This window comes from Pyrgilauda ruficollis, unplaced genomic scaffold (genome assembly GCF_017590135.1).
Source record: "Pyrgilauda ruficollis isolate IOZ18807 unplaced genomic scaffold, ASM1759013v1 scaffold66, whole genome shotgun sequence".
NCBI classification, from domain to species: Eukaryota; Metazoa; Chordata; class Aves; order Passeriformes; family Passeridae; genus Pyrgilauda; species Pyrgilauda ruficollis.
Window position 1 is genome coordinate 4136683 of NW_024528377.1, and position 12573 is coordinate 4149255.

The 12573-nt window shown below is 40.1% G+C and overlaps 1 protein-coding gene and 1 long non-coding RNA gene across 2 annotated transcripts in view; one reads left to right on the forward strand and one right to left on the reverse strand.

The window, feature by feature from the left end:
* Positions 1 to 12573, forward strand: part of PIK3C2G (phosphatidylinositol-4-phosphate 3-kinase catalytic subunit type 2 gamma) — a 189104-nt gene that overhangs the window by 1299 nt on the left and 175232 nt on the right. Inside the window, exons 2-3 of the mRNA XM_041484453.1 lie at positions 4513 to 5244; positions 9853 to 9935. Coding sequence (XP_041340387.1) covers positions 4600 to 5244; positions 9853 to 9935 — 728 coding nt within the window. The 5' untranslated portion in view covers positions 4513 to 4599. The remainder of the gene's footprint in view (positions 1 to 4512; positions 5245 to 9852; positions 9936 to 12573) is intronic.
* Positions 7633 to 9453, reverse strand: LOC121362710. The gene is made up of 3 exons (XR_005956556.1): positions 9420 to 9453; positions 8326 to 8420; positions 7633 to 7756 (listed from the first exon to the last, which is right to left on the reverse strand). It is a non-coding gene; the product is annotated as an uncharacterized LOC121362710 (long non-coding RNA).

A 12573-nucleotide genomic window follows, 5' to 3' on the forward strand; every position in this document is an offset into this window, starting at 1 on the left:
GTCTGGAGCAGCCTCTGCTGCTCCCTTTTATGGAGGGCACTGGGCTCTTTGAGGTTGTGGAAGATGGACGTGGCCAGCGCTGTGTCCTGGCTCCAAAGAGCACACTCGTGCACAGCTAAATCCAATTATTTAATTTAATATTAATGTGAGCGAGCTGTGGCTCCTGCCAGCTGGTGGTGCAGCGAGAGTGTCTAACAAGTGTGAAGGGAACATCCCAGGGACTGTCTGGGTTTATTTGTCTCTGGAAATTTTGTCCCACATGCCAGCAAAAGAGGAGGAGGCAATTCTTGGCGGTTCCAGGAGGAATTAGGGTAGAAAGTGACTCAGCAGTTCCCTGTCTGCTCCTTTAATAGGAAGCAAGAAAGGGAGAAATAGTGCTTTTTTCCCCTAAAAGCAGGGGAAAATTCTGAAAATGTTCAAAGCCTCCCCAGAAAAGCTTTCATAGGCTTCTCCTGGAAATCACCATGGGGAGAGAGGTCCCAGCTCAGTTTTTATTGTGCGTACAGCTTTCTGTGTGTGCTTGGAACATGAGCTCTTCCCGTGAGTATTTCCTGTTTTCCCAATCCTCCTCCTTCAGCTGTGTCCAATCCCTGTGAGGTGAAGCAACACCACACTGGCAGAAACTCTGAAATGGCAGCTGCTAAAAGTGGTGTGTTCCTCTCTCTCAGGATCACTCCACAGTAATCACTGGAAATCAGGATGGTACAGCACAAATGCCACCAAATAGCTTGTGGAGCAAGCTGACATTGTAAGAGAATATATGGAGAATATATGACAGAAAATGTATCACCTTTCACCAACTGAAATAAGTTTTGTCCACATCTAATTGCTTTTAAATCACACTGACATCACTGAGGCTTTTACGCTTTAAAGGCCAGGGCTTTTTTCTTATAGTGCTAATTTTATCAAATTATAACTTCAGTTTATCAGATATAAGATATCAGATATCAATTATTAACTTTATATGCTTTATCCTAATCTGTTCAGTCTTATTGCATAGCTTTTTATAACTGAAATACTGGTTTGTTGACCCTTGCTCCCTCCCTCTTTCTGAGGATATTTTCTTGCCTGTTACCAACATGGGATTTTGCTTGAATTCTGAATAGCCACTTCAATGGAGCAATTTCTAACTTTTTAAGGAATGGTATGAAGTGTGAAGGCGAGTGGTCCCTGAGGGAACTCCCTCTGTGTTGTGTCTGGAGCAGCCTCTGCTGCTCCCTTTTATGGAGGGCACTGGGCTCTTTGAGGTTGTGGAAGATGGACGTGGCCAGCGCTGTGTTTACTGCAGCTCTTCAGGCCCTTTGCAGAGAGCCAAGTCCTCACTGGTCCCTGGGAAAAATCCCAGAATAAGGGAGGTTCTTCCACTATTGTGCTATCCCAGCTCTGCACACTGAGGAGCCAAAGCCAGAGGGTCACTCTGCCATCAGAAGTTTGTACTGTCCCCCTCCCCTGTGTCTGGAGCTGGGGGCTTCTTTTGGAGCATGTAGATGGAGTAGAGAAAAATGTTTACTCCTATTGTTGTGCAGAAACCTTCCTAAGAGGCAGTTCTTCCCTTTTAATGAAGTTGTTATTTTAAGCATGTTGGAAACTTGCACTGAAAGTGTGAGATAATCTACCACCACATATATATTAAAAAAAAAAATAAAATAAAAAGTATGGTTGGGTAATAAAATTGAGAAGGAGAATAGATAAGGTGTTACCTTTTTATTGCTACTGCAGTTTGAATTTTCCCTGAGGGATGCCATGGGAAGAGAATCATCACCGCCATAAACCGGTTAAGCAGGAAGGAAAGCTCCTGACGGAAAAGTTACGCCTCCTTGATACTGAAAGCACATAGGTCATCTGAAAATGTCTGTGAGCAGGAAGGCACAGGAGGCTCTGTATCCTTCTAAAAAATTGTGTTTCAGGTAAGGAGTTGCAACAGATATTCTTACTGCTTAGCAAGTGCCCCAGTCATCTCCTCCTGGGATCGGTAAAAGCGAAAATTGAGCCCGCAGAGTGCCAGGGTTTTTTACGAGGATTCATGGGCATGGCCAAGTGTGGAAAGTGGTTTTGTGTTCCTGGATGGTACTTGCAGTGCTGTGAGACTCTCAGGTCTCTTGGTTTGTAGTGGATATTTTACAGTTGAGATTCTCCCTTAAAACCCCTGATCCCAGAACCACACCATTATGTGAAAGTACAGCTGTCATTAATAGGAAAAGCTTCATAGCTGTGGGAGAAAAAAGCCAAACCCTCCAAAATTAAATTTGGATTGAGAAACCACAAGACAAAGAAACCCTAAAACTATAAACTTAGGTGCTTTATATTAAAAAAAAATAATATAAATTTTGACTCCTTAATGATTTTTGCAAATTGTTTTATCAGTGCACTTGACAAGACTCAGAAGGTGAAATAGTGGCCAGCAAAGAGCCAGACCCTTCCCCGACCTTTGTGTGCTGCTTTAAAAAGGGTGAGGAGTGGGTCCAAATGCAGAGCCTGGTGGTTCTGACCAAACTAGCAGGACTTAGACCACGGAGATCTGCACCGTGGCGTGCTGAGCTTCCTCTCTCAGGGTCAGTTTTAAATACAAGCCCTTATGAGAGACACAAGATGCTTCTGTGCAGAGGTTACAGCCTGTTCAAGGTGTGATGTTGGGCATTTATGTGCCATCATAAACAGAATTTGTTTGTAATGCAAGGAAAATATTGTAGGAACTGTTGAAAGGGTGTAAAAGGTACTGAATTTTCTATGCCTTGTAGTCTTCCAGACAGCCAAGCTTTTTAAGGAAGATGGGACTGGAGGCAGATTTCATGATTTTATCTTCCATTTCTTCCTGAAATGTTCCACTTTTCAAGATGGGTTAAAAAAAGAGTGAAAGACCTCATACTTCCTGATTTAATGGCTATATAATTTTCTTTCCTGATTTCTTTGCATTATTTACCTGCTGTAGAAATGAAAAACAGAGAAAGTTGTAAATTAGGACAATTTCATACAAGAAACTTTTGTTGTTATGCTTTTTTTTTTTTTTTTTAATGGTGTCATTTTTATTTAAAAACATAGTGACCTTAGCATTCATTCTGAGAGAAAGCTGCAAAACTGTAATTGTATTTTAGATCACCATTCAAAGTAGTATGCAACATTTTGGTTATCTGGCCTAGTGTAATTTCATAAATGTGGGGTTTTTTCCAACACAGTTAAAGCGAACCAAAACATGCAACACATTAATTACTAGGTGGAGTGTTTGAAAGAGTAGTTCAGCCTCTGGGTTGCAGGTTTTATTTCAGCCTGTTTAAGTTTTCATTTCATTTCTCGCTCCACACTGTGGGTGACAGAAGCTTATGTCACCTAGAGTTTGACTTAAAATGAAACAAAAATAAATAAAATTGGGATGAATACCTTCTGTTGTAACACAGATTTTCATTGCAAGGTGCTGTTTCTAAACTAATACAGTATCTTGGAGACTTAATGGAAAATCTATTTGTGGAGCTAAGCTTTAACAATTTCTGAGCACACTTTTTAGCTCAAAAGCTTTTTTTTTTCTTCTGCTGGGGAATACATTTTTGCATTGAATTATTAAGTCAGATGTCTCTATATCTTTTAGGTGATAAATACACAACTGTGTGCAGTGTGTGGTATTGCTGTTCTGTGTCATTTGTGGGTTTTAGGCTACATCTGTATCAGTAAACGAAACAGGCCAAGGCCTTTAGGGCAAATGGCCCAGAATAGACTTTGGCTGTAGAACTAAACTCCCTTCCTAAAAAATATATCCTCATGCCTGCTGACAGCAGTTTCCAGTGCATGCTGCCCATCTGAGCCATAGGAGTACTTGGCACGTGCCAAAATCAGATCAGGAAGTTTGCTAGTAAAAACATTAATGATGGAGATGCAGAAACTCATGCCTTTGCCTGTTAATTTGATAAAAAAGGCCACCCTCAGGCTTTGAGAATAAATTTCTTCTGTAAAACAAGAAAAAAAAAAAGGTTGAAATATATATGCTTTTTTTTCCTTTATATAGCCTAGCTTTTGGGGAATATTAATTGGAGGTCCATGTCTTCTATATTCTTTGACTTAACTTTCTTCACCTGATTACACTAAGATGAGAAGTGGTAGAATATGAAGAAACTGGAGGCACAAAAATGAGGAAAATATGAATGAAACTGACAACCATTAATACAAGCTCTTCCTTCCTGCATTGTGTGCTATGCAAGTGTAGAAACTATGGGAAAAAAGAGATTTTCTTTAATATTAGTCAGAATTAGTATTTAGTATTTAGATCAGCTGTTTCAGGCATCCTGTTGCTATTAATTACAAGTCAAGGATAATAATAATAGTAATTTGTTGTTATTATTACAATAATAATAATAATAATATGTCTGGAAATAACAATCAGACAAAAGAATAATCAAGCTCGACATCAAGAAAATATGTCCACTCTGGAGAAAGCTCTAAAACAACAAAAAACTCACAGCAGTGTAGTGTTTTCATTATGTTGGCTATTTTGGGGTTTAACCTCCATTCTGTGCTTCGTTTCAGTGGCGTGCAGCTCCACTTGTGAGCATTGCTCTCTGAACCTGGAACTATAATGAGACTTTGCTGAGGAGCTGAAGGGACCCATCAGCCATGGCACACTTTGGGAGGGTGCCCTTCTCACCCGGTGAATTCTGTGCAGGACAGCCTGGGCACCAAGCACCTCACCCAGTGTGCCATGCTGGCTCTGATGTTGACATCCCTCTGGGATTTGATCGAATAGTTGATGAAGTCAGCAACGAATTTTTTTTTTATGGTTCATCCCATCCACATCATCACGAAGAAATGTTTCTCCCATCAAACCTTTTCAGTCAGAATGTGCCTGACCAGCATCTTTACGATCATCCTCTGGTTGCTCATGGAGAGCTTTACCCTGGAAGTCCAATCCCTCACTGGCAGCGAGGCACAGTGGCACCAATGGTTGGCTTCAGACCTTCCTTACTACCTGACTGCAGAAACTTTTCTGTGGTGGATCCCCACGCCTACAGCCACGAGAGAGAGCTCCATGGAAGGAGTAGTGTAAATTCAGTTTCAAATGTGGAAAGGGGCAGCACAAAATTGGAGTTTCACATAGGTTTTGACAATCTGGATGTTCCAAGTCCTGTTTTCTTAGACAGTTATCCATTTGGACAAAAGGTGAGAGAAGAAAGTGGAAATGGAGAAGCTTCTGTAACCAACATTTACAGGAGATGCAGCACAGGACCTACCTACCCCCAGGGCTCTGGGCATAACAGAGAGGTATTTAAATGTTCTTATACTAAAAGTGCTTAAGGTTTTTAGTTCTTGTTTGTGTTCTTATGCTTTGTGTATTCACTCACACTGTTGCAACATGGATTAGAAGCACTTAATTGAAAGACCTTATGAAAAATAAAACATTTATGCCTCAGGGGAAGCAAAAGAATTTTATAACAGAAGAGAATCTAGATTATGGTCTAGAATGCCTCCAGTAGGCTCATTTTATGGCTCACTGAACCATAAAACTACCAGAGAAGGATAAGTACAGAAATTTAGAGTAAGTGTTTGAAAGATAACGTGACAAATCTTTATGGTCTGATATGAAACCTGAGGTTCAAAATAATACATTATGCTGAACTTGGTTTGTTTGTTTTTGTTGAGACAGATTACTGTCTCTGTGTGTAGTCTGGTTGACATATCCTGATCCTGAGGGATGAAACATATACCACATCCTACCTTCACCATGTCCTGAGTGCACTTCTGTGTGCATATGTAATTATTTTCTAAAAATAGACACATCTACTCCAGCTGTGGAAGCTGGATCCTATGACACACACTCTCTTTTACCTGTCTGTCTGAAGCAAACCCTTAATCTTTTTTCCTCCTTCATCAGGTGCTCATAGCTCTATTTGTGATTTTGCCATTTTTAATAACAGTGTCTTATGGGACTCTGATGACTCTCTGTGATGTTATATCTGTCCTCATTTTCTTTCTTTCAAAATCCTGATATGGAGAAGGGAAAAGAAAATGATAAACCCTTCCTTTCCTCCAGTGCTTGTTAGCAGCCTGAATCATTATAGGAATCCTGAAATAGCCTACAGGATACCTCTGCACCATGAATATTAAAAGACAGTTTAGGTTCACCTTCTGTCTTTAAGTCCCAGTGATCACAGTATCATACAGCAGAGGGGAAGAGACACTTGATTGACTTGTTTCTATGTCTCTGAATAAGGAGAACTATAAAAGTAAACATATGCAGGCCCAGACAGATGGGAAGGCAGCAGGGGGAAATGTATCTGAGGACAAGAACTCTTAAGTCTAATCCTGTGCACTGCATTTTAGAATTTCAGTGATGAATACAAAAGAGGAGGGGAAGAATAAGTGGAGAGACAAAAGGCTGTTGTTGCTTTTTTACTCATGATGGGAAATCTAAAGCATGCTGACATGGTGATGAAAAGAACAAGCCTTCTCAGGAGAAAAGCAGAAAATAGTGGGATACAAATGAGCAGGAGGAGATGAAACGATGGGATGGGAAGAAGAGGTGCTAGAGGAAGCACACAGTTAAGAACAGGCACAAACGCTTCTGCGACGGAGGAGGAGAGAATTATAGGGGAGGGAAGAGAAGAGCTGAGTGAGTCAAGGGCAACTACAATCGAATGTGTGGGAGGATTTGATTAAGTCAGGAAAGTATTTGAGCTGTTTAGCTTGAAGAGGAAGAAATGGGAGAGAGGAGTGAATTGATTTGTAGCATAAAATTCACTGTGGTCACAAAAATTCCTTCAGGGAGAAAAAGCCATGTCAGAACAGAAAGAGAGCCTAGGCAAGGGGCTGGCAGCTGAACCTTGAGATGATAAGGGAAAATAAGAGTGAAAGGAACTCTTAGAGAGAAGGAGGAGCAAAAAAAGCCTGTAAAGCATTTACTGCTGCTGGGCTGGGAGTCTTGGAAAAGACAAGTGCTGCTGGGTGACAGACCTGATGCTGATTAAGACAATCAGAAGGGTTGGAAAAGTAGGACACCACAGCAAAATAATAGGAACAGGTTGGATTTGTGAGATTTGTGAGATCCAGGGCAAGTAAACAATGAATCCAAATAGTAGGGGGGGAGAACCAACACTTCAGAGTGAAATACAAAGGGTGTTGAGACATGGAAATTAGAATTGAGATGGGTCATAGGTAGGCAAAATGAAATATTCACCCTGCTGAAATTATACTGGTATTCTGATCCATAGCTCTTGGATGCAGTTGTATAGCCCTAGGCTTTATTTAATGTGTGCTAATCAAAATGTGTCCAGTGTAATAAAGGAAACATTAACTTTTTCTGTCCTTTTCATTACAGGTCAGATGTTCAAAAATAATAAAGGAAACTATCTTTATAACATCCCAATGAAAAAAGGATGTTATTTTTTTCCATATTAGAAAGAAAATTGAAATAAAACCTAAAAGGTATCTAATATACTTAGCTACTCTGTGATATTTAGGATCGAATTTTAGATTCTAGTGTTTTCAGAGTAACTAACAAGACTCATATCTTCACCCAGGTCCCATCATCAGACCAAACATCATGATTTTGTTTTGGGTGTTCCAGGAATGAGAAATACACTATTATTGTTCATATTTGGAAGGATGGTTTAGGTGACTTGATTAGTATGATGTGAGAAGCCTATGAATGAAAAAAATTCCAGTCATCAAGGGATGCATTCAGTTGCTTGATCCCCGTTGTCATTACTTCTGATGTGGAGTTCCATCTCATTCACTGCTCTCTTTAACATATTTGCAGTGCATGGAGACTCAAGTCCTGTTGAAAAATAGTGTGCAATAATGTAATTAACATTTTACCTTGATATGCAAGAAGAAGAAAGTGAAGTTTCTGGACATGTGGAAAGAAGATAATGACCAAACTAAATCTCTCATCCCTGGAGCTGGAACTATTTATCTCCTTTATATACCTCTGCCACCAGAATGACTTTGAGTGACTTAGCAATGGTATTTTCCAGATGTGTAGACTATTACTGCCTCACAGGCTTCTTGTTTGCCATCAGGAATTACTCAGAGATGCTGCCAGCAAAGGTGCAAAAAGCAGAGGGCTCCTGTGTCACTCCTGTGTCCTTCAGGGGAGGATCCAGGCTACAGTTTTGGGCTTCTCTTTTCCATCCTTTAGTAATTATCTAATGATACTCTTCTTCAAGCTATGAGGATTTGAGGATTCATGCCCATGTCCTTGTGGCAAATCATGCATTCCAAGTCTTGTCCCTCTTCTTACCCAATTCCTCTCTGTTTGTCCTTTCTTAGCTCACAGTTGTGGTTTGGCTCTTTTAATACCTTCAGTCCTATTTAATGTCATGTGCCAGCCTCACCTTTTCTTACCTGTGGGCTAATTTTCTTAGCTTTTCACTTGGTGGCTTTTTCTCTTTTCCCATGTATTTTTTCCAGGGCACTCTACCTGGTCTGCAAGGACTGAGCTGCAGGAGAAAAATGAGTCTTTGTTTTGTGGGGTTTTTTAATGAATCGGTAATTTTTGGAGGCTGTTACCACATCACTCATAATTTCTAAATAATGAATGTCCTCCAGAAGTTCTTATTACTGTCTCATGAGGTGAACTGAAAAGTAGATGCCTAACTAAAATGGAAACAATGAACCAGTGAAGGTGCTACATTTTCACTGGGTTTTGAAGGACCTTTTTCAGCAGTACTTAGAACCAGGGAATGGACTACTAATTCAGATTGCTAAATTTAATTTTACTCTCTTATTTACACCCCCAGGATTATGCATTGTTGTTTTTTTTCCTACCAGACAATTTCAATTTTCCTCTCTATTGATGATGCCCCCTTAGTATCTCTAAATTTCATATGCACTCTCCTGATGTTTTGTGTGGTATTGTAGGTAATGAAAATACTACATCCCATCAGTTTGGGGTCTCACTGCATCCTCATAAGGTTTCTTACTTTTGAGCTTTCAGTTCTGCTGTTGTGGTTTCCCCACCAGCCAGCTCCCATCTTTTATAATCATCCCATCTTTTAAACTGTAACTCAGATTTCTCACCCTGCATCTTTTAATGCATATTGCACTTTCTTGTCCAGCCAAATAGAATCTTAAGTTCCGTTTAATAGTTATTTTAAAAAAAAATCCACACTTTAATATAAATCACTATTTAAATTATAAAATAAACCTTTTGTCTCTGTTTCCTGTTCTCTTTCTGAGGGGATTTAAAAGCTCTCATACAGTTAAGCCTTGTAATGTCTCTACCCACAAGAGCAGAAAGGCTTGCAGATGTAATAGCATTAAGTTCTTTTCTGGAGATGATATTCTGGCTGAGGAGTACTTCAGGCAAACAGACAAAGGGATGCTTGGCCCAAAGCAGTGGCTCAGACCTCTGCTCTCCAAGGTCACAGAAAGTATGTGGGGATTTTTCACATTCAGTGGAGTCCACTGGTTCCCTCTTATCTGTCTTAGGGACTTACCTGAGAGGTTTATGGAGTTTGAAAGGATGCTGAGCTTCCTGCCAGGGCAGAAAGAGAGAAAATAAGGATTAAAATATGCTGGAGCATAACCTTCAGTTAGTCCTTCTCCCTTTTGTAAATGAAATGTCTGCATTTGGAGTTATCTGTGCCTTGATACCAGGTGAATCCTGACAGCTTGGTCTGAAATTCCTCATGTTCTGGATGGGGGGAAAAAACATTTGTTACCCAGGGCAGCTGATGCTTTGTGACTTTTGAAAGCATTTAGAGTGCAGTCAACATGGGGTCATTTGTGTTTATTTGGAACTCCATCAAGTCAGGGGAGGAGTGATAGGCTCTCATGGAACAAAATTCAAGATTAGCCTTAAGGTCTTTCTGCTTCTTATACCTAAATAACTCACCTCTGTTTCTTCTGGGGTCTTGTTGGTGTTTTTAGGCTGCAGCTTGGTCTATCCAGCTGATTGAAGCAGATCAAGGAAGTAATGAAAACACAGTTGGTTTCTGCAATGCAGTGGAGAAGTAAGTAATGAAAAACCTTTTTTTTGGCCAACTATCACATTTCACTGACTTACATTGATGGGACTGGTTATCCCTGTGTACTGGGGTGACTGGGGTGGACGTAATTATCCCCTCACAGGACTGGGGTATGGATAGTACACCAGTGCCTTGGCTACTGCTGAGCAATGTTCGTTATTATGGCATTTGTCTGAAGCCCTTCTTCCTGAAGAGAGGCTGGAAGTTGCCTGCTGATTGGAAGTTGAGAATATTTTGTCTTCCCTTAATTATATGTATGTCCTTTGCCTTTGCTTTTGTGAAACTGCCTTTATCTTGATCCAGTAGGGCTTTTTCCCATCTTTTCTCCCCCATGGGCTGAAGAGGAAGGGAGTGGTAGAGAAGCTGGGTGGGCACCTGGCATCCACCTAAGGTCAGCCAGCCACACCCTGCAGTCCTGAACAATGCTGCAATTCCAGTGCCTGCTTCAATAAGGAAACACTTCTAATTTTGGTTTAAATATTAAAAACCACAAAGGAACATTATTTCAAAAATATTTAATCTGTCTGCTTTATTTGCGATAAGTACATTTAACTCTTCACTGTTGATGGCTTATAGTGTGTGAAACTTCCAATCCTTTTTCTGTCATTGTCTTGGACAATATTAGTGCCTGTGCAACTCTGAGCAGGAAAATAAGAACTGGAGGAACTGATTGAGAATAGAACTGCTACATACTGTCATGATGAAAAGTGAGACTTAGCAAGTGACAAAACCTACTTTAATTATATTTTACCATTACACTTAATAGCCTGACTTAATGGCATAGAACATTTTTTACTTTCTTAATCTTCTGCAGAAAAATGAATTGTGTTAAAATCCAAGCACACAAAAATTTACAAGTATTTAGACCATCTGTGCAGACTGATTTTTCTTTTGTAGATATTCACTGATCACAGTGTCAAGTTGTTAGCACAAATGCATGCTTTTCTCTCCTGGAAAGTAGTTGGAAAATGGAATCCTGATTTTGTTATTAGACTTTAATGAATTGATTTTATTCAAGGTCAGGCAAGGCTGCTTCTCTTAAAAGAAGAAAACCCAAAACAACCCAACCAAAAAACCAGTTTGATGTTGCACTGAAATTAAGACAAGTATATTATATATTCAAATGAGGTGGTCAGCTTCAAAACATACTCAGTCACATGTCTCAATTTCCTTTTCCACAGTTCATCATCCCAAACCCCAACCCAATTCTGCCATGAGGTGCATGAAGGCACATTCCACATGACTGCTTTCCTGTCAGCTATTCAGATTTTTTTAATGTCTAAACATTCTAATTATATTAAAAGCTTTATATTGATTTTTGAGTAGATGAGTTTATTTGCTGGGCTAAAAAGATAAATATGAATAAGTGGTTCTTGTTTTGAAGGAGTTTGTTTTGTGTGTGTCATGAGCAAACACTCTTAAAAAGAAAATAAGAACAGCTTTTGTTTTTCTTCTATTAAATAAGTAGAGAAACATTTTAAGGACAAAATGTCACTACAACCAAAAGACCGAAAAATATCATAAATTTTCAAATGACTTACATATTCAGTCTTGCCAAATGAGCATCCTCCCAGTGCCCAGTGAATCTCAGTGCTGACAGAGGCAGGATGCATAATTCAGACTCTGTGTGATGCATTCTTGCAGCTCCAGCTTGTAGCTCAGCTAGAAACCCACTCTGTTTTTCTCTAGGTGATACTTGCACAGGTATCAGTCTGTAATTGAAGCTTTTGGTTGTAAGGACTGTAAATCAGTCTTCAAAATCCTTTCTCAGGTGACTTCTAGGATTATGAGCAGAGCTGTAGTGAGCAATCATCCCTGGGTGGCTTCAGAACACATCCTAAAGCCACTTTCAGACCAGAAGGTGCCAAGCTGGCCATCTCAGAGTCCAGTGCTGCAAAATGCAGAGTTCCTCCACCTCTCAATGTCTTCAAGGATGTGCTTTGCACTGCAGAGAAACAGATCACGTTATGAAATGCTGTGAAATAGCAAATCCCTATAAATGTCAGTACTTTCTGCATACGCTGAGTTGTGGCAAAACAGAAAGAAAGTTGCACAAGAGTTCGTTTGTGTAATGTTTGTGTAACACTTCAGTTCTGCTTTGGAAGACCCAAACTTTCAAAATTTTGCAGTGTTTTGCCCACCTGCTCAGGCCAGAAGCCCTTTAATCACATGAGAATACTAGATGGCCATAAATGAGCAACACTTTTGGAAACTGAATGGGTTTTTATCTGAAGAGCAAATTTGTATCCCCACATTTTGCTAAAATATTAGCAGTGTGTGGGTAGGGAAGTAGGTGAGGTTTGCTTAGTTTTGGAATGACTGCCAGCAAGTTGAGGAGGTGATTCATGCCCTGTGTGTGTACATAGGCTGGTAATTTGAGGCTGGATAGAGGGTAGTGAAGTTTCCAGTTTTATTCAGTCCTGGGCTTTCTTGCAGAAACATGTTACAGGGGAAAAGCTGTACCTTGTGCACAAAGAAAATAGACTGACACCAACTACATAGGTCACCCAAACAGCCTCTGTAGTGTAATGCTTTCTAACCATGAGGATAAATCTGCCTTGTACTGGAGGTTCTCTTGTCAAGCCTCATTTCCTCCCACCCCACTGAAACGCCAAGCCCTGGC